Source organism: Phasianus colchicus, chromosome 2, assembly GCF_987193195.1.
Source record: "Phasianus colchicus chromosome 2, bPhaCol1.hap1.1, whole genome shotgun sequence".
Lineage (NCBI taxonomy): Eukaryota > Metazoa > Chordata > Aves > Galliformes > Phasianidae > Phasianus > Phasianus colchicus.
In genome coordinates this window covers 39,425,031-39,448,129 of record NC_143437.1, presented here as the reverse complement: position 1 = coordinate 39,448,129, position 23,099 = coordinate 39,425,031, and the positions used below count along the sequence as shown (strand labels likewise).

At 39.8% G+C, this 23,099-nt stretch overlaps 1 protein-coding gene across 2 annotated transcripts in view; it reads left to right on the top strand.

Annotated features, from left to right (window-relative positions):
* The window catches only part of DISC1 (DISC1 scaffold protein), a 203,864-nt gene that overhangs the window by 7,752 nt on the left and 173,013 nt on the right, over nt 1-23,099 (top strand). For both annotated transcript variants that reach the window (XM_090135429.1, XM_090135430.1), the window contains exons 2-3: nt 10,794-11,761; nt 15,280-15,349. In XM_090135429.1, coding sequence (XP_089991555.1) covers nt 10,794-11,761; nt 15,280-15,349 — 1,038 coding nt within the window. The remainder of the gene's footprint in view (nt 1-10,793; nt 11,762-15,279; nt 15,350-23,099) is intronic.

The window sequence follows — 23,099 nt, the reverse complement described above, 5'->3', positions numbered from 1 at the left end:
TTTTAACCACAAAGCAATCCATCAGATTACTGCTGTACCTCAGGACTGGGGGGATCAAGTGTCTCTAGAAATGCCAAACTTCTCTTGAAAGGGAGCTGCAGCAGTGCTGTCTGCTACTTTCTAATAACAAGGATACGGCGTGCAAAAGTGCTGTGTAACAAAAGCACTCTGCCCACTGGGTGGGACGGGCCACTGCCAGTTACCTTGCAAGGGACCCCGACAACCCTACGTTCTGAATTCATCTTCTTTAAAGCTTGCAGTAGATTCAAGAAAAAGCATTGGAAATAGTTATGTGCATGACCTGTGGTAAGTCAGGAAGATGATTTGAATGACACTCAAAGTTGTTGGTTCTTTTTTGTTGACTAAGCGTTTTGATACTCAAGATGATTTTTTCAGGTGTGTGTGCTTAGCACCATATGTTACAATTGGCACTTTTTACCCCCTTTAAAATGCTAAGTTGAACTGAGAATATATTGACATGAAAGACTGTTTCATTAGCTTGCTCAAACCAAACTTCCTTTATGTAGAGGATGTTTTCCAACGGTCGGTCTGAATGTTGTGTTATTTTGTTGTGACTTGAAGTATTTTACCTAAGATTTTTTTTTTTTTCATTTCAGTGTCATACAGGGCCCTTAGTGCCCAGGAAACATCTGCAAGCCATCTCATGAAAGGCCATGATTTCTTTGAAGAGAAGTACTGTTCTTCAACTTTCTTGGGTAACAAGAACAGACAGGAAGGGTTCAATGAAAGGTGGCATAGCCTGTAGCCTCATACTTAGGTAGGAATGCTTAGGGAAGAAGTTACAAATAAGTTGTGACAGAAAGTGGTTTGTTTTTTTTTTTTATTAAACCTCTGGCAAAAATCTATGGTTTTGTTGAACATTAATAAATACAACCTGTATTATTGGCCCAGGGAGAATGTCAGAGTAAATTGTGGCAAGTAATTGTCTTGATTTCCTAGATGTAAATAGCAGCAATTTACTGTCTTGAGAAAGAAGCTCTTAAAATAGTGTTTTCATAGAGATGATCTCCAATGGGATGAATGGAGCCATTGTACACTTAAAGTGGAATTGAGTTCATGTGAAAGAGGTAACAGGAGCCCTTTGGACTTGCTGAGTCCTTGCAGCCAAAATGCTGCACACCTTGGGGTGAACAATGAATTCAGTGGGTGCAGCTGATGTAGGATGGGACTGCTTTTAAATGGGCTTGGAGAAGCCTGGAAACTTGTTAGCTGTGCTAGTGGGGCAAGTGGAGTAGGAGGGCTCTTTGCTTGGGAAGGGATGGAGTGGTATGGAAAGGCTGAGAGTTCAGGAATGTTGTGCAGGAGGGATTTTTTGAGGCATACTTGTTTGTTGTTGTGAGGGGTGTGCTGATAGAGGAGTTGTGGCAGAGAGGAGAAACTGGAAAGGACCAAAGAGGTGGTATTGAGCAATGGCGCAGGGGAATCTGTGTGGCTCTGATTGTTTGGGAGCTTTGTGGAGGGCCATCACCCTGGACTGTATAGCATGTAAGTGTGAACTGTGCAGTGTTAGGTCAGATCCAGGTTTGGGAAAGTTTCTGGTTCAAGTGTCTTTCATGCTTGCTATAAGAAAAGTGAGCAGATTTGTGAGAACTAATTGGGGATTAAGAAGAGAAATGCAATAGAAGCTGGTGGAAAGGGAGGCTGGGTTTGGTGGGAGTGGAAAAATTGTAGATAGCATTGGTATGGGCAGAGTCAGATGAAGGCACAACAAGTGAAAGAATCAAAGCAGAGCTGCCAGTGTTGATCATATCTCCCCTCAGCAGGGGGTCTGGCTGACTGCCACCTGACCGTATGCACTAATCCTCATTTGCTTCCAGCAGTCCTGACTTTGGAATTTGTGTGAGGGCAGGATTTCAGGTCTGCTGAGAAGCCTCGTTCTCTGGATGTGATGTGACATAGGTGAGGTGACTAGTGGTGACTTTCCTGAGCAAGCAGTCATACAGAAGGCATGTGCTGTTACTGTGGGAGTCCTTTGCCCAGCCAGTGTTCCTGTGTTGTAATAGGAATCTTAGGTGATGAGGGTTTGCAGTGTTAAGTTTAGCCTGTAGGGCCAGAGCTCTTGCCTGAGGGCTGCTTGCTGTCCAAGGCTGCTGGGTGCCTTCTTGACTTGCCTGTACCCTTTTTTCCTTTCTTCTGAACCCAATGTTGAGTGCCATAGCGTTGTCCCATCTGCTAAAATATCTCTCTCCTACTTTTTACAGAAGTGCTGTAAACATTTACCTTTGGACTTGGGTCATGGCTTTGTGGCACAGCTGTTTGGTACCACCAAGGAGACATTGCTCTCCATGTCTGGGAAATGCAGGCTTACTGCTAGGAAATGCATGTTGGAGCATGTTTGCTTAAATGAAAGAGGATCTTGATAACAGCTGTAACAGTGTCTAAACATTGGACTTGTCACTGTACAAAGCTTTGAGTGCTTTTCATGGTTTCAATGTGGCTTTTTTGGTGGGGTATTACTTTTCTTCTCTTTTTCTCTGTTGCCATTTTCTTCCTTAAATGTGAACTGCTATTGATATCACAGGAATAGCAACATAAATCCGCTGAATGTTGTCAGAGTGGGAGGGAAGGTGTAATTTTTCCTGTAACTCAGTGGATTTTCTTTATACAGAGAAACTATATTCTTTCATGTGGGTTATTATTATTTTTATTATTATTATTTTTAGATACCTGATTGAAGGCTGAGCATCTTCTATCTCATCCTGTTCAGAAGCAGCTGCGATTTCTCAGTTGTGTGTTGTATGCCTGTGGTTGCTATTCTGCTGCAGATTCAGCAGTGTTAGTTACAGTACTTCTTCCATGGCTCGTTCTTAACACAATCCCACATTTCACCTTCACTTTTCTCCTCCACTCTAGACGGAAAGGATATAGCCAATATCTTCATTTCTGTGTTCTCAGACCCAATAAAGAAAGCTTCCAGCTTCCATTTTGTCTGCCTGCAGCTTCAAGTGAGTGAGGGTTGTGAAGATCAAGCAGTATCCTTGTGGAAGTCCTTGAAAGGGATATTGCTTGCATCCTTCTCACCTACTAGCACTGGTCTCTCACAGGACCCACACTTGACCCCTTGCTGGTTTCTAACATCTGTAATACAATACTGATGAATAACCTGCTGGCCTTTAGCTAGGACTTGCATTAACTGCAGTTGTCTGTGCAGCTGTGGAGGACAGGAGAGCAGTGCTATTGTCTGTACCTGGTGAGTTCAGCTTCATCTCACTGTTCAGAGTGGCTATTTCTTGTCAGTGCACAAAAACACAGTCTGCACAGCTGCTGTTGCAAAGAGTACTTGAGTGTGCAAGTTTTGTGGAAGCAGAAAGCATGGCAGGGATCTGTGTTAAATCTTGAGATTACATTCTGAGGGGAGCATGGTGAGGGACTGTTGCTGTGTGTTCGCATGCTTCCTTCCCACTGCAGCTGAGCTCTATGTCCCGTGTATCACTATTACTGCAAAAGTCAACTGTGTATACAGACTGCAGTATCTTGTGCTCAGGCTGCATCCTGGGGGTGCTGTGTGTTCTGTGTGACATTTTTGCTCAGCTATCCTGATGTCTGAAACTTTCCTTCGCTTCCATTGTTGTCTAGACAGCACTGACATTGGGTCCTGACAGCCTGGCAGGGGCTGGGAGGTAAACTTCCTGCAGTAGGCAGGGGAGGAGCATTTGCCCTGGGACTTTGATATTAAATTGTGAAGTTAAAAGCATACTGACTCCTCACCCCTGACAATATAGGAACTGCCATGTTGTTTTATTTTCATTATATGTGATGACTACTGAGCTGTTAAGAGCAAATTACTTTCTATTTCAGTAAGCTCAATTCTGCTTTCATACTGGCTGTGCATCAGATGCTTAATTTGGAACCTGCTTTCTCTTGGTGAAATTAAAAATTCAAATCTCCAAGCTGGAGCGCTCAAACTGTGCTCGAATTAGAAATTGACTGCTGTCAATGTGCTCTCACACTTTGCTCTCTCCCTCACCCTGATGCGTTTTATATTAGAGTCTTGCTGTGGCTGATCTGACTGAGCAGAAGTAGTGGGAATCTGCACCATCACTCAGTAGACAGAGTGATGAAAGAGAAGTGTGTTGTGTTAAATAGACCATTCTTGAAAAGGACTGCTGTGTATCAATTTGATAATTACATACATGTTTCGTGAAATACTTTTATGGGATACGACTGCAAACCCATTAAGCATTGTTGACAAATTAATTTAGGACCTAGGCAAACTTAAATTTCTTCTTGTGGACTTCACACAGAATCCTTGCTCCCTTATTTCTGTGTCATGTTAAAAAGTTTCCAGGTCCTGGCTGAAAAAACAAGAGCATTCTCTCTCTTTGAGACATTTGCATGAGCTGCCACTACAGACTGTTGCACTGAAATTGCAAATCTTTTTTTTTTTTTTTTCCCCCAGAAAGAAAAACAACAATAAACTTTTAAAATAAAAATAAAAAGCAAACTAACCAACCAACCAAAAAAAAAAAAAAAAAACAAAAAAAAAACAAAAAATCCAAAAAAAACCCCCAAAAAACAAAAACAAAAATGCAACAAACCAAAAAAAACTCCATCTCTGCAAACTTGCAACTTCTGTGTCCTTCTGCCTTTTTCAAAAGTGGGAAAACTACTCTCAAACATTGAGCTAAAAGTAAAAATAACATTGGCAGACTTGAAACAGATTGGGGCTGGATATTTCTAGGGAAGTTAAGTGCTTTCTGTTACTGTCTGTGCTGAAGGCACCTAGTGCTGGTACTTGTGTTCCCAGACCCACCTGTGCCCTCACCTGTGTTGGTCATCTGTGGGGTGGGCTGATAAAACTACTGCAAAGCTGAAGTGGGCTCAGCTGCTACTGAGGAGGCTTGGCAAGTAACTGTTGTGTTGTGCGGCTGTGTATGTGATTTGGGCAGTTCCAGCTAGCCTAGGTCTATGCCAGTGAGCTGGAGCATGAGCGAGCTGCATAAAGAGGTTTGGAGACTGGCTGGGTGGAAGCTTTCAACCAGAGATACGTTTATTTATTTTGCTTGTGACTTTTTAACAGCTGACTGCATGAAAACAAAGAAGAAACAAAGTGGAAACATCACTTTTGAGAAAAGGACAGATGTAATTTTTCAGAGATATTCTGCTATGCAAATAATCCTGCTTTGCTGAGGCAGCAAGGAGTCACCTGGTTGCTCCTTAGTGTATTCAGCCACTTGTTCTACTGACCGACAAGATGAGTTTCCTTGTAGCACTGCAGTGGTGAGGTGATGAGGGGTAATTCACATTTAACTTGGAAGAATGCAATTTTCTGTGATAGCCAAGCATTACATGTCCAGCCATAGGATGTTGATTAGTTATCAAATAGATCTCCACAGTGCAACTGCTTGCTTTCACAGACTGGGCAGTTATTGCCTTTTTAAATTTAAAAGGGTCAGAAATGCGTATTTCTGGGTTTTCTTCATATCCAAGTGCATAGATGAGGCACTTGCTTGAGGAAAAAAGCCTGCTTGTATGCATAGTCAATGCACTGCTGAATAGTGATGGATGCAGATGTGTACTTGCATTTTAAAATGTTAGCAATATAAAGCACAACTGTGGTATGTGATTAAGGAAAGAAGTGTCTCTATGCTTCTATGACTAAATAAGTGTTTGTTACTAACACTGGGAGTGTTATAATACTTAAGAGCATACTTCTTAATAGATCTTGTATTTTTCCTTAGGGTTAACAAGGCAAAACCAGGTTTAAAACACCATTAAGAGGAGAAAAAAACCTGATAGGCATATTAGAGCTGGTATCAACTAGTGAGATCATTACTCTAGAGAGAAGTGTTGCAATTTCCTCAAATGGCTTAGGATGAGTTGTTACATTCAAGCCACTTACCTCCTTAATGTAACAACTCAATGATGTGCATTATGGGAGTGTATCAATAAAAATAAGTTTATTTAAACACTGGCTAAGGAAGACCACTCTTGCATCTAAAATGTCTTTGAAGTATTTTTAATGAAGAATAACAACTAACAAACACTTAATGACTTCAGAGTATATTTCATACATGACATATTGGAAATTTAGCAGCTGAATAACTGATCTCAGCATGTGATCTCAGAAACTGCAGGAGCTTTTGGTGAGGGAATAATTTTTATGTAGCTCAGCCATTGTTTGAGTTCTATAGATACACTTAACGAAGTGCTGGATAAATCAAGGTATAGCTAGCATTCAGTAGTTAGGTGAAAATCTGGATGAGACATTCACATTTTATTAGTTATGAACAGCTTATGTTCAAAGATGTCTAAAAGCACATTTGTGTAAAGAAACTGTAATGGTTTATTTGAAAGAGGTCATGTTGAGATTGATGCCACCTTATTTTGAGAATTTTGTGGCATCTTTTGAAATTCACCAGACAAGTCAAAATTTAGCTAATTAGAAATTGCAGTGTATTTTGTCGTATTTTTGATAGAAGAACTGATCCATAATAATAGTTACTATAATGTCAGATTGATTAATCTTTGAGAAAGGTTAGCTTGTGTATCTTTGTAAATAATAAATATTTTCATCTCACTTTGCATACAGTTTATCACAGGTTTTTAAGGCTTCCTCAACAGAAGCAGCACTATAGAATTTGATTGGAGCAGTGCTTTGGTATCTGGCTTTGAATATGACCAAGTATCTTTCCTTTGGCACCACGGCTGCCACCCACAAATGTTCTAGAGCTGAATTTGTTATTTTAATAGACATGAACAGTGTAATGTAGGTATGTGCGAATGGTTGAGCTCTTCTTAAAACTGCATGTATAAGTTCTCATTTGGTTTTCGGGGATAACTTAGTGATCTCACAGGCATTCTGAGTTACTGGATTAAAGTTAGGGCAGAGAGGTTTTGTGGAATATGGTGTTTCTGTACTGATCTTTAAAGCCCCAGTGGATTTTGTAAGAATTTTTCACATTCTCATGACACTCTAGCTATAGATGTAATTGGAGCATTTGGTCAGAAAACTGAAGTGTGGATTTTGTGGCTGAAAATGGAGACTCATAATAGATAACTGTCCTGCTATGAGTTGCATCAAGTTGAATAGAAAAGGATGTGCTCTTCCAACAGCAGTAAATGCTCTTTGGCCTCCCCTTTCCCTGCTTCATCCTACTGACTCAAATGAGACTTAAGTAGCATTGCTGCATATGAGTTGTTTAGCAGTGTTGGAACGTGTTCATTCTATGTTCTGGCTCTGAGTTGTTACTCACTGGGAAAGATTTGCTATGATGAAAGATCTGATCAAATCAAATAGATTCTTCTCTAAGACTTTGTAGTTAGGATTTGAAGCCACTTGCTCATGATAGAACATTTGATTGGAAAATATCGCTGTATCTTCTAGAACTATAACATACATTTTAAGAGCTCATTTGTAATATTACAATACACAACTTTTCGTTTTTTTGTTGTTGTTCCTAAGTATCTCATACAAGGCATAACACTGTAGTGTTATATAATTCTGAATCATCTTCCATTGCTTTCATAGTGTTTCAAAGTACAATTCTGATAGTTTAGTAGTTACTTGCCAGGGGCTTATGTGCTATTTGAGGTGATTCTGAACTGAGGGGATTCTGAGAAAAGTGAGGCCTGTCACTTGAACAAGCCATCTGAATTGTTCCACTGTAGTTTCTTTGTCAGGACATAAGATACACGTAGGATGCTCCAAAAGTAATGCCTCCTGTTTATTTCCATGGAAACTGCAACATCTACAAAGAGCACAATGACACTATTTGATAGAGCAAATTCTCAGCTGTAGAACAGTATTTTTCAACACAGTCACCACCATTCGCTGTGCATTTTCACCAGCAATGAACAAAAGCCTGTATGCCACGCTTTTAAAAATTTGCACCAGCAGAGGTGACCCACTGTCACTGTCCCCACTGCTGAAACCCACTGCCTCCCTGTGCTCACATCTGCTGTTTGGTCTCTATAAGTGTTCAGCAAGAACTGATGAAGATCAATGGCTACCACTTTTTCCACACGGAGGAATTCAATGTCACGCCTGTGCTTCATCCACTCTTCCATTCAGATGCAGTTCTGTTAGACTGCCCTTCTGCTGCCATCTGTCACATGGCAACATGTTATGGAACACTGATGGAAAGTTTCAACCCCCTACTGCTGTACCAACAACATCTGCCTCTTGTTCTAGGCCAACATCATGAAATAGGAAACATTACTTTCAGAGCAGACCTTGTAGTTTAGAAAGCTAACAGACTCCCTGTAATTAAATTTCAGATCTGTGATAAACAACCAAAGTGATTCTAAACTTCACATCATGGAATACAATAGAAGGACGAAGGGTGTGAAAACAGTATGGCCAAAGCCCTAGCAATATCCTATCTGGATTTCATGATGGCTGCGGGCACAGAGGTGCTCTCTAGCTGGTGGCTGGGCTCTGCCTGCAGTTTCTTCTTCCTTCCCTTTCCTCTGAGCAAGATAGGCCTTGGGGCCTGCTGGAATGTGCCTCATTGAGCTCTTTAGTTTTTACCTCCTGTGTGGGTCTAGTCATCAGCTCAGTCTGTCTCAGTAGACCTCTGCTGGACTATATGTGCAATCTTGGTGTCATTTTGGCTGCTGTGCAGTAGCCAGGTGGGCTTGCCAGAAGGCAGATCTGGAGTCCACAAAGGAGTTGACTGGCAAACCTTGGGCTAGAAAATTACCTGTTTGAGGAGGAACGTGGAAGTGTGGGGCTTCCTACTGTGTGGACTAATTCAGGATAATGAAATCATACCAGTTGAACTGAAATTGTTTTTAGAATTGCATCTAGTTAGTATGGTGCAAATATTTAACAATTTAAACTTAACTTACATTAGAATAGTTTAAATGTGTTGCTTAAAGAGCTGTAATTATCTGTTTACCCTAGAAATTCATGGTGATTTGCTGAGATTAATTTTAAATTGATCGTAATTCAACCATGAACTTCTATTTTTATCAGACGAAGCCTGTGGCTGGCCTTTGTAAACTGTGATAAAATATATCCATGCAAAAAAGTCATTCCAAGACTGATGGATTTCTTATGCTGAAGGCCAATTTTGGCCATTATTTTGTATATAAAAGAATTAACTTCTGAAGAACACTCTGTTCAATTTTTGTTCCCTTACATCAAGAATGGTTTCTATTTGTTATAATTTCTATTAAATTACTCCCAGCAGAGCATTTTCACTGTCTTTTTACGTTAGACAGGTTGATGGACTCCATGACCTTCTTTATTTCTGACTTCTGGAAGGCTTTTTCCTCTAACAAGAGAGAGTGTGAGACAGCTGGACTATCCCAGTTTATGGCGATAGGAAGCAAAATACAACTGCAGTTCCATAGTGAGGTGCTGGTATTGTGGTATGTGGAATACGTTCAAGTTGCTTTCATTGAAGGTTACTTGAAGAAGACACAGTGAATACTGAAAAAAGTCTGTTGGGAAGATTCAGGTTAAGTGCTTATATGTTTGTATTGTGTGTCCTTTTAATGAGGTATGTTTTAGGCTTCTGTTAGGAGTTGCTGAGGTATTTAGAGTATGTACAAGTCTGTCAATATAAAAATCGACAAAGGATTTTGAATGGAGGTGAATATTTAATACGTTTTGTGGAAAACAAGAAAAAAAAAGTAAAAATTGCCTTTTGGAATACCACTATATCTGTGATCAGAATAATTCTGGTACCTGCGGTTCTGGCAGTGGATTCTGTTTCAGTGAATAGAAGGCAGCTAATCAGGGGCATAATTCAGCTAGTCACTAGGTTCCTTTGAAGTGCTAGTCTTGCAAATAAGCCAGTTCAGTATGTTTTTGTGATACAAAATGGGTGACAGGCAGAGCTGATATTCCACTGATTTTGTGCAAGATAGAAGAATGGAATACCTTTTGATGAGTAGTAAATCCTTAAGAAGCTGCGAGTAGTCATCCTGTGGTCTTTATTTTTGCCTCTTGGTATAGCTGACTTATTTAAAAAATAAATATATTTAAAACAGAGATAGCAAAAATAGAGTGCTACATTTTAATCTTTCACTTTCAGTGATTTTTTTTTAATCTTGATTCTTTCTATTGCACTCTGGAAACAGCTAATCTATGTTTCCATCTATGTCTATTGAATATACATGGGGAAATTTAGCTGTTGAGTAGAAGACCTTTTTACATAACACATTGCAATAATGTTAGCAATCATATGGTGTTCCAATATGGACCGAGAGTCCTGCATTCAAAACTTTAACTCTTATTGTTTGGGCAACAGGTAAAACAGTAAATAAAGATCTATAAAATATCTCACTAGAATAACAGATACGTGGCCTTAGATTGTTAAGGAGCTGCAGCTGTTCTGGAAGCTGAATTTGAAATGCTTGTATTAATAAAACAGAGAGAACTAGGCATGAGCAGTAACAAGGTATGTGAAAAATTTCTTAATGTTGTTCTCTTGTTTTTGATGCAGATTTGGTCCTCCGTGGTTGTATGTCTGAAAATTGTTCTGTATCAGTGAGACTAAATATGTTTTGTGCTGTGAGTGATCGGAGAATGAGAAATTGCAGAGCACTGCCATAAATAGGAAAGCCATGGATTCATTGTATGTGTCCTGTTGTATCAGTGAATTCACTTAAAAGCAGGTGCAAGAAAGTGAGTGAATGCACACAGTTCTCTGGTAACACCTTATCACGTCTGTCTGCAATACAGGCAGCGTCTTTGTTTTGTTAAAGTGGAAACTGATGCATTGTCTGAAATTCCTGAATGCTATGATATATTACCCTTAAGAAACTGCAGAAGTGCTTTACTGACTTAATTTTTTATTTTTATTTTTTACCCCCTCCAGATGGTCTGGAGCACTTAATGCCTTCAGGCTCTCTTCGTAAAAGGAAACTGGAAAAAAGACCTGGATATATGAGGCCAGAGGCCCAGCGACAGCTCCAATTTCAGTCCCTGGGTGCCTGCAAGTCCTCCAGTCCCAAGGAGTTCAAACATGACAAGAGGCACTGTGAAGAGCTGGAGGACTTCTCTCTCTGCAGACAACACAAAAATAACATTGAGTTCTTACGCTGTAGTTCAATTGCAAGTAGTGCTGTAGTTCTTTCTGATGGGGTAACAATGTTGGGCACTACTGTAAATATGCCAGGAAGTTGCAAAAATCTTTCATGTTCCAAGAATCCATGGTCAGAAAATGTAGCATCGATTTACCCTGCTGAAACAACAAGCAAAGGTGTTTCTACTGTAAGTGGTACACGGCAGACAAACCACGGAACTGAAGCAAGTGAGCCTTTAAAGATACATGCCTTGGATCAGGCAGAAGTGAATAATAACTGTGAATATCAAAACAGGGAAGCTGTTTCTTGTTCTGATGGTCCACGTAGCAGTTTTCGTTCGAGTTTCAGCTTCATACAGCTCTCTCTGAATTCAGCCTCCGGAATAAGTGATGCTGAACTCAAGGCGAGTGTTCTGCATCCCAGCAGTACCAGAGATCTGCAGGAGCCGGGAGAGGCAAAAAAAACTCAGGAGCACTCGGGGGCTTTGTGTTGCTTCTCTAGGCTCAGTGAGGATTTGAAGTCTGAAAATGAGAACACAGCAAATGATAAATTTCAGGATTGTGAGACTGTCTCTCTCTCTGATACGGATGCAACATTGTCATATTCTACAGATTCCTCAGATGTGGCATCTGCTGGTTCCTCTGTTACCTCAGGCTATGAAAGTAGTTTTGCTGTCAGTGACCAAAACTGGGATACTTTGATAAAAAGGTATGAACCAGCACTACTGGACTGCCAGCTTGGCAACTGGAGTACATTAAAGGTTTGTGATCTCGTTTCATCTTTGATTCCTCCTCTTGGCCCCCTAGATATATGATGTATATTTGTAGTGCCAGTGTTTTAATTTGGTGTGGGTTTCACGGTACACATAGTAGCTTTCAGTATCTGCATAATAAAAATGAAGGAACCTGTGTGTTTTGTTTTTCAAAGAACCAAAACAAGAGAAACCCAACAAACTGATGATGTTGCAGTAATTGGCTCCTATGGCATACTGAGACTGTGATCTTATTTCTACTGTCATACACCAACTTCTGAATTTAGCAAGGGCTGCTTTCACAGGTGCTTTCTTGACTGCAGATTGGAGTATATCTAGAGCAAAACTTGAAGGTGGTAACATCTTTTTTCCTTGAAGCATCATGATTTAATGAAACAGAACTTTGTAATTGAAAATGTGTAAATTTAGCCAAAGATTTCTAGGGGAAAGGCATATGTGTGAGGGTAGCCTTCAAACTAATACACAATTGCACTCCACACATGATGATAGATGGAGTTTCATTCCCTGCTCTAATTCAGGCTGGGAATTAAATATTTTTTTTTCTTCCACCTTACAGAAGTTATGGGCTGTTGACTAAAGTCATTTTTTTTTGGATGTGTGTATGCATACCCACATGTGTACTTACCATGTATACAAGCAGCCTCATTCACTGTATTCTTTGTGGGACGGGAGTGGGGAAACCTTAAAAAGGATCCGTTATTCTTCTTATTGTACATGAGGATTTTTTCTAATCTTTGATATTTTTGGGGTGGCAGAGGAGCATCAAAAGGAAGCCATTTTGAGCCTGGATGCAATAAGGAGCCAAATTTTGGCTCTGTTATGCACTCCAGAAGTGGTAATCTGGAGATTAGCATGGACATGCTGGATCTCATGAATTTTAAAACTATTAAAATTCCACTGAGTATGGGTGGTGTGCTTGTTGAGACTCTCACTGGTGCCCTGAGTGCTCTGGAGCAATGCCTGGGATGTTTGTACCTTACACATAGAAAGGTGCACCTGATTGAGTTCTGCTCATGCTATCTGTGTTAACCCTAGAATGAAAAGTCTTCAGAAAGCGGGTTCTTGTGATTTCTTAGCACTGGCATATCTACTGAGATGCACTGCGTTGTTTTTAGTCCTAAGGGAGTAGGTCGAGAATCATCATTCTTACTTTTTTTGTCTGTGTCATCTGACCTGGGTTTGCAACACACTCTGATCCCTGTTTTTCATGGGGATGCATGTAGGACCCAAACTAAGTTCTCTTGCACACTTATGCAGACTTTCCATGCATTGCCATGGAGCAACTGTTTCGGCTTCAGGCCTGGAATGGCAATATTCTCATAGTGTGAGATGGCTTGGGAAATTAATTATCTACAAATTTGGAAATATATAACATAATAAAAATACAAAACAATTTTCTGTCTTTTCGGTCTGCTTATTTGATAGACGCAACGAAACATTGCTATCTTTTAATTTCTATATTCATTAATTCATTGGATGGAGAATTGGGGAATTGTGCCTTCAGATGTCTTTGCCCTTGGTCCTGTGTGTTTAATTTGAAACACCTTCCTATTGCAATGATAATGAGCAACTCTCAAACTTTTCAGAAGGGAACAAAGACAGCTGTAGTCAGAAAAAGGAGACAGTACCAAAGCTGTTAAAACTATGCTTCTTCTGCACTCATTTTAATAAAAAAAAAAAGAGGGTACTCATCACCTGGTACAGGTTTAGAATGTTCTGATCTGAAGCAGCTCCTTCATCAGTCGAGCTCCAAATGTCTTTTTAGCCTGCAAACAGGAGCACTTGATTGTCGCAGCATCAGTCACTTAGCCACGGGCATGGCTGTACTGCGGTACCCAAGCAGATTTTAAATGACCTGCCATTGAGAGTGCATGATGGAATAAACAGTGCAAAAAGCAGCAATGCTCTATTCTCACTGTAAATGGTTGTTATATATCATATATATGAAAAAAGTGTCATTTGAACCATTTCTACTGTAAGATTCTTCAGAACTCTATAAAAATATGGCATAAAATACAGAGAACAATTTATGGTGAGGATTCAGTGCCTTCCTTCTACATGTTATATGTTCATCACCAGTCTCAGAGAAAAAACATTGATGTTTCTGTATGTGAAAAACAATACTACTGAAAACAAAACAAAAAACAACAGCAGAAACCTCGAGGGAAAGGGACTATGTGGAGTGGTTTGGTTTTTTCTTTTGTTTTTCCTCCAGAGGATCCTAGAGCCTGCTATTAATCTAGCTTTTTTTTTTTCCCCTCCTGCCTATTACCTTTAATATGTATTCTGACCAGTCCACTACCATATTTGTAAGAGTTGCCATTAATTTACATGTCTTGCCTGATTTGCACTGACTGTGTTGATATGACAACTGAATGGTTCTAGTAAGTTATGATATGGCTGTACCTCTTTTTCTGTATGCTGTTTAGAGTTTAACTATAAAGATTTAAATACAAAAGTGTTTTAGGAAGGAGCAAAGTTTTTGCATGTGCAGAATGCCTCAAGTATGAATTTTCTTGCTTTCCCAAGCACTTTCAGGCTTTGGACTATGAGGATGTATGTTGATTCTTTTTCTGGGTTTACCTCTCTCAGTGCTGATAATGGCTTGTTGGTACAGGTCAAGTGTAAATTTAATAAGAAAACACTTCTCAAATTTATAGCTGTAGCTGTGCTAGACTGTGACTGGCGTGGGGCAATGAGGAGAGGACTGCATACCTTTAACCAAATTCTTGTAACAATAAAAATTGTTCATATCCTTTGGATGCACGTCTGCCCTTCTGAAATGTTTTGGTAAATGATGTAGATTCATTACAGAGAAGCATTAGCTTTTGAAAGAAAACTGTATCCTAGTAAGAACTTCTTTGGTGTGTAAAGGCACTTTCTATGTGGTATAGGGTTTTTTTTCTCACCCCTCCCACTTGTAATATGGACGTTTCTAAAAATGCAAACATCAGTGTTTTCTAGATAAGCTTAAACTATATATTAATTAAACTTCACTGATTGCAATTGAGCACAGTCTTCTCTGCCTTAATGTGAGTATTCTTGACCCAAAATCATACTATGTTTCTCTTTTTGTTTGCATACAGAAATTCTGGATGTGCTCTGTGCAAAACTTGAACAGGCAAGAAATTGTTAAGTGGGCTAGAGAACAGAACATTGAGTTAGTATGGGATCAGAAGTAGACATTAGGTTGACAGAATCCTATAATAATCCTTACTTGGAAAAGGGTGAAAAATATCCTATGATCGCACAATCTGTTTTGCTTTTCAAGAAAAGCTGTTGATGTCCCTTGTAGATGTTTGGACTAAAGCCATTCTTGACTGAAGTGGCTGCAGTTCAGCTGATTTCCAAGTAGGTCTGTCTACTTAACAAATGTGGGGTTTAATTCTCAAAAATCTTGTCGTTCTAGTGAGGTTGTAGTAATTCTGTAGATTTATATTACGTAGCGATTAATAGTGATTCTTAAATGTAACTTCTATATAACTAACTTTTTTTCCTATACATAGGTAAAATCCATGATATTACGGATTCAGAGGCTCCAGCAGAAAGCAATAGAAGCAGACGATTATGATAGAGGTGAGAGTTGCTTCCTCCTACCTCCCCTGAATCATGCTGCTTCCTCTCATTCCACTCCTCCCCCAATTAATTTTATTTTGTAATTTTTACTTTGCTGTGGCTAGGTATGGAAGATGAGTTCAGTGAACTCTATTGTTCGTTCTGTAATGTGGCAGGAAACAAATTAAAGAGAGAAGTAGGTCAGCAGCAGGTAGCAACAGTTTTTATTTTCTTGAGCAACATCACCATGTGGGAAGGTTGAAATGCGAATAGCCACCATCTGGATCAGCTGTTTTGAAGCAGCATGACTTTAAAAAATACAGAAATGAATTAAAGCTTTGAAAAGAGAAAGGACAGGCCCTGGCTGCTGACAGGGTGTGATTTGTTGCTTGCCACATTTAGTCATGACACTACAGCAGAGCTCTAACAAAGAAAAATGAGGTCAGTAGCTATAATAAAAGTGAATGATACTGTCCTGTGGGATTACTTGATGTCCACTGAGTTGAATAAAAAGCACGTAAAGAATGATGATACATCTGGTGTCGAGTATCTATATTTAAATAGTGCTTTTCTCTTCAAATGGATTGGCACTTCTGTTAAGCTGTGTGTGTTAATAATTAGAGCATCTATTAACATCTCAGTTTTCTTATTATTTCCTGGTATGGCAGTCTGTGTTCAGATAATCATATTTTGACAGTCTTGAAGTTTCATCCTAGATGAAATTCTTCCCAACAGATTTATCTTTGTTTGGAAAGTACTGCAAGTGTTTCAGTAAGCTGCATTGATAATTCAGGTGGAAAAAATACAGTTTTACCCTTCCTCCCCATATTTTTCCTCAGTTTTTTGGGGAATGGAGGGCAGACCAACTTGCAGCTTTCCTATCAAAATTAATGTTTTAAGCTGTGCAGTTTTACCATGGGGTTTGAAAGATGCGGGAGGGAGGGAACACAATCAAGGTAACTCAAATGTGTTTTAACAGTGTCTGGGAAGTAGGTGGTTCTGTTGGCCTCTCAAAGCCTTGTCAATATAGGGGAAAAAAAAAAAGTCTGCTAGTCTCACAAGCCATTCTTCTAGTATGATGTTTCCCAAAGGGGAAAACCTTTAGCTATATTATCAGCTGAGCATATTGTAGACCTTCATTGGTTTAATCTCTGTCAAACTGAATAGACGTTATTGATATGTGTTTTACCTGTGGTATGCTTACTACTCTTTATGTGCCTTTTGACTGAGTTTCTGGTAGGAGACTTTCTGACAGCTGTACACTAAGTGCATGTGATTCCTTCAGATTTTTAGCCAGAATTCACTGGGTACTCATCTAATTCAATTAATAACAAACAAAAAAACATATCAGGCTTTAGATCGGCATGTGATGCCCTGTAGTTTTCTAGCTTTGCACAGAGAATTCTTGGGTAGTGTCCCTGGTTGCTAGTTTGGCCCATTCAAAACAGGACCACCATTCTGTTATCCCTGATTTTATCAACAACCCTGTCCCGTTTCCACCCTGATTCTCACACAGGTAGCATGGAGGGCAATTTGCAGCCTTCTATTTATTTCCCTCAGGAAAATGGCCTGGATGAAAACTGATCTAATTGATCAGAACAAAAACTGGACCAGACAAAGGCAAAGCGGAGTATCTGAGGGTGGAATTGCTCTGTTTTTGCTAAGGCTGGCTCGTATGGGCAGAAAGCATTTGTTGTGTTATGTGTCTAGATACTGAGCCACCTGAAAGATTTTGTGTTGGGATCCTGCATCTCTGAAAAGTGGAACTTTATCTCGATGCAAGTGTTCCTGGAAGATGCCATGTTACTCTGTTGTATGTGACTGCGTATCCTTAATTTTCTCCTCAGTTTTTGAGTCCTTGACCTACTTTCTGTCTTAGTGGTCTTTGCTCCTCTTCTAATAGGACTGCCAGCTGTTAATGTGTGTGAAACTACTTTTCATTATTATCCTGACATCTAAACTGACTTCCTGAGTTTTTTCTTCTGTGAAACATAGGCGGAGTATCTCCAGGGTAAGACATATATGGAGAAGTTGTGGCTCTGCAAGAAGTGTTGGAGCTGTGACACTTTCTTCCTCTTCCTGAGCTTTCCATCTCTGTGTTTAGAACTAAAGAACCCCTGCTCTTGGAAGAGTACAAAGATTTGCATGGTGTAAAAGTGTAGTTTGAAAGCTTTTTACGGAGCTTACATATGGGCCCAGTACCAATTTCAGTTCACCTGAAATCTGTAATTACCCTTCTTTAAATGGGATTTTATTGCCAAATAATGCAATCAGGGAATGAAATAGCTGTATGTGCACAGCTATGCGTAGTGCTACATGCACTATGAATGGAAATTCATTATCAGTGGAAGATACAGTACGTGCAGAGGTCTGAGGACATTGTTACTACTAATTAAAAAAAATACTATCCCTGTAATTTAGAGATTTTCTCTGAATGTAGAGCGAGTTCTGCTCTCACTATATGACTGTTTTGAATCATGGTACTGCAGTAGGCACTGGTAGCCCGGGTTTGCCTGATCTGGGAATGCTTTGAAGGAAGGAGGGAGGGGGATGCTCTGAATAGCCTGCTGTGAAATTCTGTGTACATTGAAGAGAAAAGGAGAGGAGGTGAAGGAGGGACATAGGTAGCTGTACTCCCAAATTTGAAAATAGTGTTAACAAATTATCACTTGCACTGCTCTATTACTTCAGTGGTTGTGTTTGTGGCTCTTGTATAGCTTTAGCAATAGACAAGAACTCAGTCCATTTTCTGACTTTAAAAGCCACTGAATTTTGCAGGAAGGGAGTTTTCTTTGTACAGTAGCTCAACAGGAAAGAAATCTGTTACGCTTCAAGGAGCCAGAACTGTTTTTCGCTGTCTGTTCCTGCAAACGTAGCATCTTGAAGTCAAATATCTGAATGATGTCAATGCCTTCCTGCTCTCCAGATCTTCGTGAAAGTTGCCATAGTTTCTAGAAAACCTTGAATCTGAAGTGCAAGTAAAATGTTGTCCCTACAGAGAAGGAGAAGTGGTGCACTGTTTTCTTTTCCCTTATGGTGCAAGAGACAGAAAAGACTCAGAAATAGCAGGAAGTTTCTCTCACTGCACAGCCATAAACAAATACCTTGTTGCGAACAGGTCAGGAGTAAGGATACATTGCTTATTTCTTGAAGGTGAGATGAATTTTTTTTTTTTTTTTTTTTGTAAGGAGTGTTTAGAGCCACAACCCTCCATTGTCTGTGGGAGTCACGAGAGCTTGTTTAAATGCTGTAAGCCTCAGCTTCCTCCCCTCAAGCTTAGGAGGAGCACAGCAGAAATGTCTTTGCTGTTACTTGTTTGTGTTCTGTGTCTTCCTGAGTCTTTGCCATGGTTAGGGGGTTTAATCAGTCATTCAAGTAAGTGCAGTTTATTCCCATACTTTCTGTCGGAGCTGTATGTGTTTGCACCCTGAAAGAGGCTCAGCTGGGGCAGAGTCTTCCCTCCTGTCCCATGTCTGCTCCTCTGCCAGAGGTCACCAAGTGAGAACAGGGCTGTGAGACCTGCGGGATGCCACCAAGCCCCTCTCTTCCTGCTCAGTGACTGTGTGTTGTTTAAACACAGATATTTCTTGTGTCAAATACATATATAAAGAGATGAACATCATCCTCAATCCTCATATAATTTTGATAGGAGACATTAGGGTTTTTCTTGTTTTATTGCTCACTCTGTGCCTCTGGGTGACTAAATACCTGGAAGTAGCTTAGCTGCTTCTGTATTTACTTGTGATCTCCTCTTGATGGCCACATTACTGTATATTTTCCAAGCAGGTGCTATACCATGGGAACATGATAACAGCATTTTGCTTTGCGTAGCGTGTAGTAAAAATCAGTCTGTTCTCCAAGGATCACTTGGAATGTTGTCATGGCTCATTATTTGTGATGGAACTTGGCAACTCCAAGGTTAAACACGTTGCTGAATGCAGGAGGGAAAAAAAAGTATATTTTTGTATCTGTGGGAGCTGTGCTTGCAGTAGAAACAAACGTATTTTGCTCAGTGCAGATCTTTTGCCCAAGCATTTTAAAGCCCTTTTCCTGTTCTCTCCTGTGGTTTCTCAACTTCCCAAGTTCACATGGTACAGATGGCAGAGGGATTGGTGATATAGTGTCAAAACTGAGACTAGCTGCTGAACTACAGTACTGGCTCACGTGCCCTGGTGTTACTTCAGATTTAAGTATTTACAGGACTCTTCTGTTTTCATTTTTAGGTTGGTCTTTCCAAATTTTTCTTTGTGTTTTGAAGTGGAAAAGTATTATTTTAGTTAAGTTTTATTTCTAATCATAGGTTTTAAACATTTAAACCAATTTGACTTTCAAGCAGGTGACACGTGACTTGCTTTTTTCTTTCTTTTTTTCTTTTTTCTTTTTTTTTTTTTTTGCTAATAGAACTATTTGCAGATGGAATTTTACTGTACTTGAAATAAGATGTTTTCTTGACAAGCGGTTTTCCTGATGGAACAGATAAATGAATGCAAGTTACCTTAGTAAGAATGAGAATCCTAGAGTGGCTTGGGTTGGAGAGACCTTAAAGACTATCCAGTCCCTACCCCCTCCTGTGGGCAGGGTTGTCACTCACCAGATCAGGCTGCACAGGACCACATCCAATTTGGCCTTGGATGCATCCTGTAGTTAGGATAGCATGTACTTCCAGAAGTAGAATCCTTAAACTTAGCTGCATATTGAAAAAAGCATGAATTCTGATGCCACCGATGGGGTAGTAGGTGGTGGATGCTTTGTTTGTTTGTTTGTTTTTTAATCTTACTGGAATAAAGTTTTTAAGGGGGTGGGGAGAAGGGCTCAGGCAAATTATCAGAATCAAATCTTCTTTGTATTAACTTGTTTATCCTGTCTTTTGAAAAATTCATGTAACCTCAGAAAAGTTTTTGGGTGGTTATGGAAAGCAGGTGCCTGTGTGAAGTATAAATTAAACCTGATTTTCAATGCAACAGAATAGAAACAGTGAAATCCTCACTCTTCCATCTTGTCTGAGTTTCTTTGTTTAAGACACCAGTCTGAAATGGAAAAGTAAAATTTTTTTTTAGAAATATCCATATCCATGTATTATTTGTCATGTCTGTTATTCTTTTTTTTTCCACAGAGTTGAAAAAGGAATTGAGTTGGTTATAATTTAAAGGTGTGAAACTCCTTATCATGCTGTCAGACAGCAGAAAAAACCCTGACTTTATTTTTAAACATATTGGTTATTACTACAGGTGTAGCACATGCATAGTCAGCAATTTCTGGATGCACTTTGGATGAGTCCCCTCAGTTTGGCTCTGTTGCTCAGTGTCTACCATGCCTCCCTGAGGCAGAACAGGATCTTGCTATTGGTTGGTTCATGCCCACACATTAAAAATGCACCCACATTTTCTTTATCTTTAATCCCTTAGTGAATACTGAAGAGGAATTTACTTTAGTAGCGCAATATCTGCATCTTAAATATGTTTTTTAGGAAGCAGTAGTATTTTATGGGTTTTTACTATGTCCTCTTCTAATTTGGCCAGCGTTAAAAGATTCAACTACACTTTGGGTTTCTGGAAGCTGCTTGAGAACAAGAAAATTGCTGAAGTTTTGGCATGCCATGTGCTTGGAAGCTCTCTACTCCCAGCCATCTGCTGTCTAAAACTGACACCACAGGCTACCCCTCCTCTGATAGCAGGACTCTTTCTCAGTCCATGATGCAGCCAAGCTGTTCCCAGACAGCCTGGCTAGTCTTTTACAAACAAACAAGCAACAAAGAAATCAGAACAAAATAAGCAGTTAAGTGTAATTGACTAGAGTACTTGCTGAATTGCAGTTTGAGGCATGGAGTTCTGATGAGTATAACACATGAGAAGTGTTGATATGCTATCTGGACAGTACCCACTGACTGAGTGACACAGCTTTCTCGCTACCCAGTCCATCTGCTTACTTTTCACTTGCAAAAACATGTAGCCTTTTTTTTTTTTATATATATATGTATATTCAGGACAGATTTATCTTTCCCTTCCTCTTTAGGAATATTAACTCCAAATAAGAAAGTTGTCATCCATTTTCAATGTGACCCCCGGAGGCAGTAAGACTATTAATTCAACCAACAACTAGAAATTGATTTTGCTGCTCTTGTCTTACACTTCAGGTATATGCTTTTCAAGGGAGTGGAGCCTTCTATTTTCAATTATTGCCTGCTTAATAGATAACTGAACATGGACAGAAACTGCTAGATGGCATGGTAGCACAATTTCCATGTAATTGGGGCTTAAATATATGCTGAATGGCTGTAGCTACAACTTGAAAGCAAATTTGAAATACTTTCAGGGCCAGTCCACTGTGTGGAGCTGATAATGCTCCTTGCTGATTGCTGGATGATATCTGGCTGAATTCCTTAAGAGGCTTTTATTGGCGACCTCTCTGAACCTTCCTTTGCTTGTCAAACTCATCTGCAAAGTGGGATTGCCTTGAGTCAATTAACTCCTCCTTTCTTCTGAGGTTTCCATTTGGTCCCTCCCCACTCATGTACCCAGACCAACTGACCATACCTGGAAGTACTCATAGCAGGGTAGGCATGTCTGACCAGGATACTTCCTTGTGCTGCCTTTGGTGTGTGTGATTTTTTGGACATTCTTATCTGTCACCTATGGAAGGTGAGAGATGGATAAAGTAGTAAAAAGTGTTGTTCTTTTTTTTTTTTTTTTTTTTAAGTAATGATAGTGATGAGCATCAATGGAAAGGTAAAGACAGGAATTTTCAATTCCTATTGCTTTTGTGTAATAGCAAGGTTTGCAGAAAACATTAAGAGACTGAAGGCTGCCAGTGGGAGTGTACAAATGACCCTGTCTGGGAACTGCTGAATCATGGCCTGAACCTCTGATTGACCACCTGAGGTGAGCAATGAGTCAGTCCTGGGAGCACAGGTGAAGGCAATTCACCTGTGCTACTGGAAGGGGTGGAGCCTGGCTCCACCTCTCCTAGATCCCATTTAAGAGCTGATTACTACTGGAGAAGGATCTCTTTTGGAGATTGCACCTCTTGGAGTCTTCTCAGCAAGTCCAGGACAAGGGTAAGCTTTCCATCCATTCTTCTTTAGTGTGATAACTTGTTTAGCATAACTTTCTTGTGTATTTCTTAATTATAACATCTGTATATTCACTGATTATACAGACCCTGTATGCTGTGAGTTTTAAGCTTCTGCTGCTGATACCATACCATCCTATCAGTCTAGTGTTAGTCAGAATTTCTGCTTGATTTTTATTTTTTTGAGGGAGTTGTGGGGTGATTGGAACATCTCTGTGCGCATTGGGATTTTTAAAGCATGAAAAATTAAATGAATTTCAGTTGGATTTGTTTGATGTATGGCAAATTTGAACAGAAAGCAAAGCAAGGTGCTATCAGCATAACTCAGATATGATGCTGGGAACAAGTAGAAATAAAGATGTACAGCCTTTCCAATTAGGTTATTGCAGAATGTACTGTTCACCAGTTATTTGTGGGTGTTGATTTTTGCACCCCTCCAACACTACCAAGTGCCTTCACCTCCTTACTAATGGTAGCCCACTGGGAGAAGTAAGCTGTGGGGATAAAGCTTTAATTTTTGGATGGCTAGAAGCCATGGTAGGGTTCATTAAACTTCCTGAGAAATTGTCAGGGGCAGTGAAGAATGAGACCAGACTTGGTTTGAATATGCTATGGCAGCATACAAAGCACCTGTTGTGTTGTAACAGAATGCTGGTGATGGTGGTGTAGAATAGAGCACTTGTAATAAAAGTCTGAAGAAAAG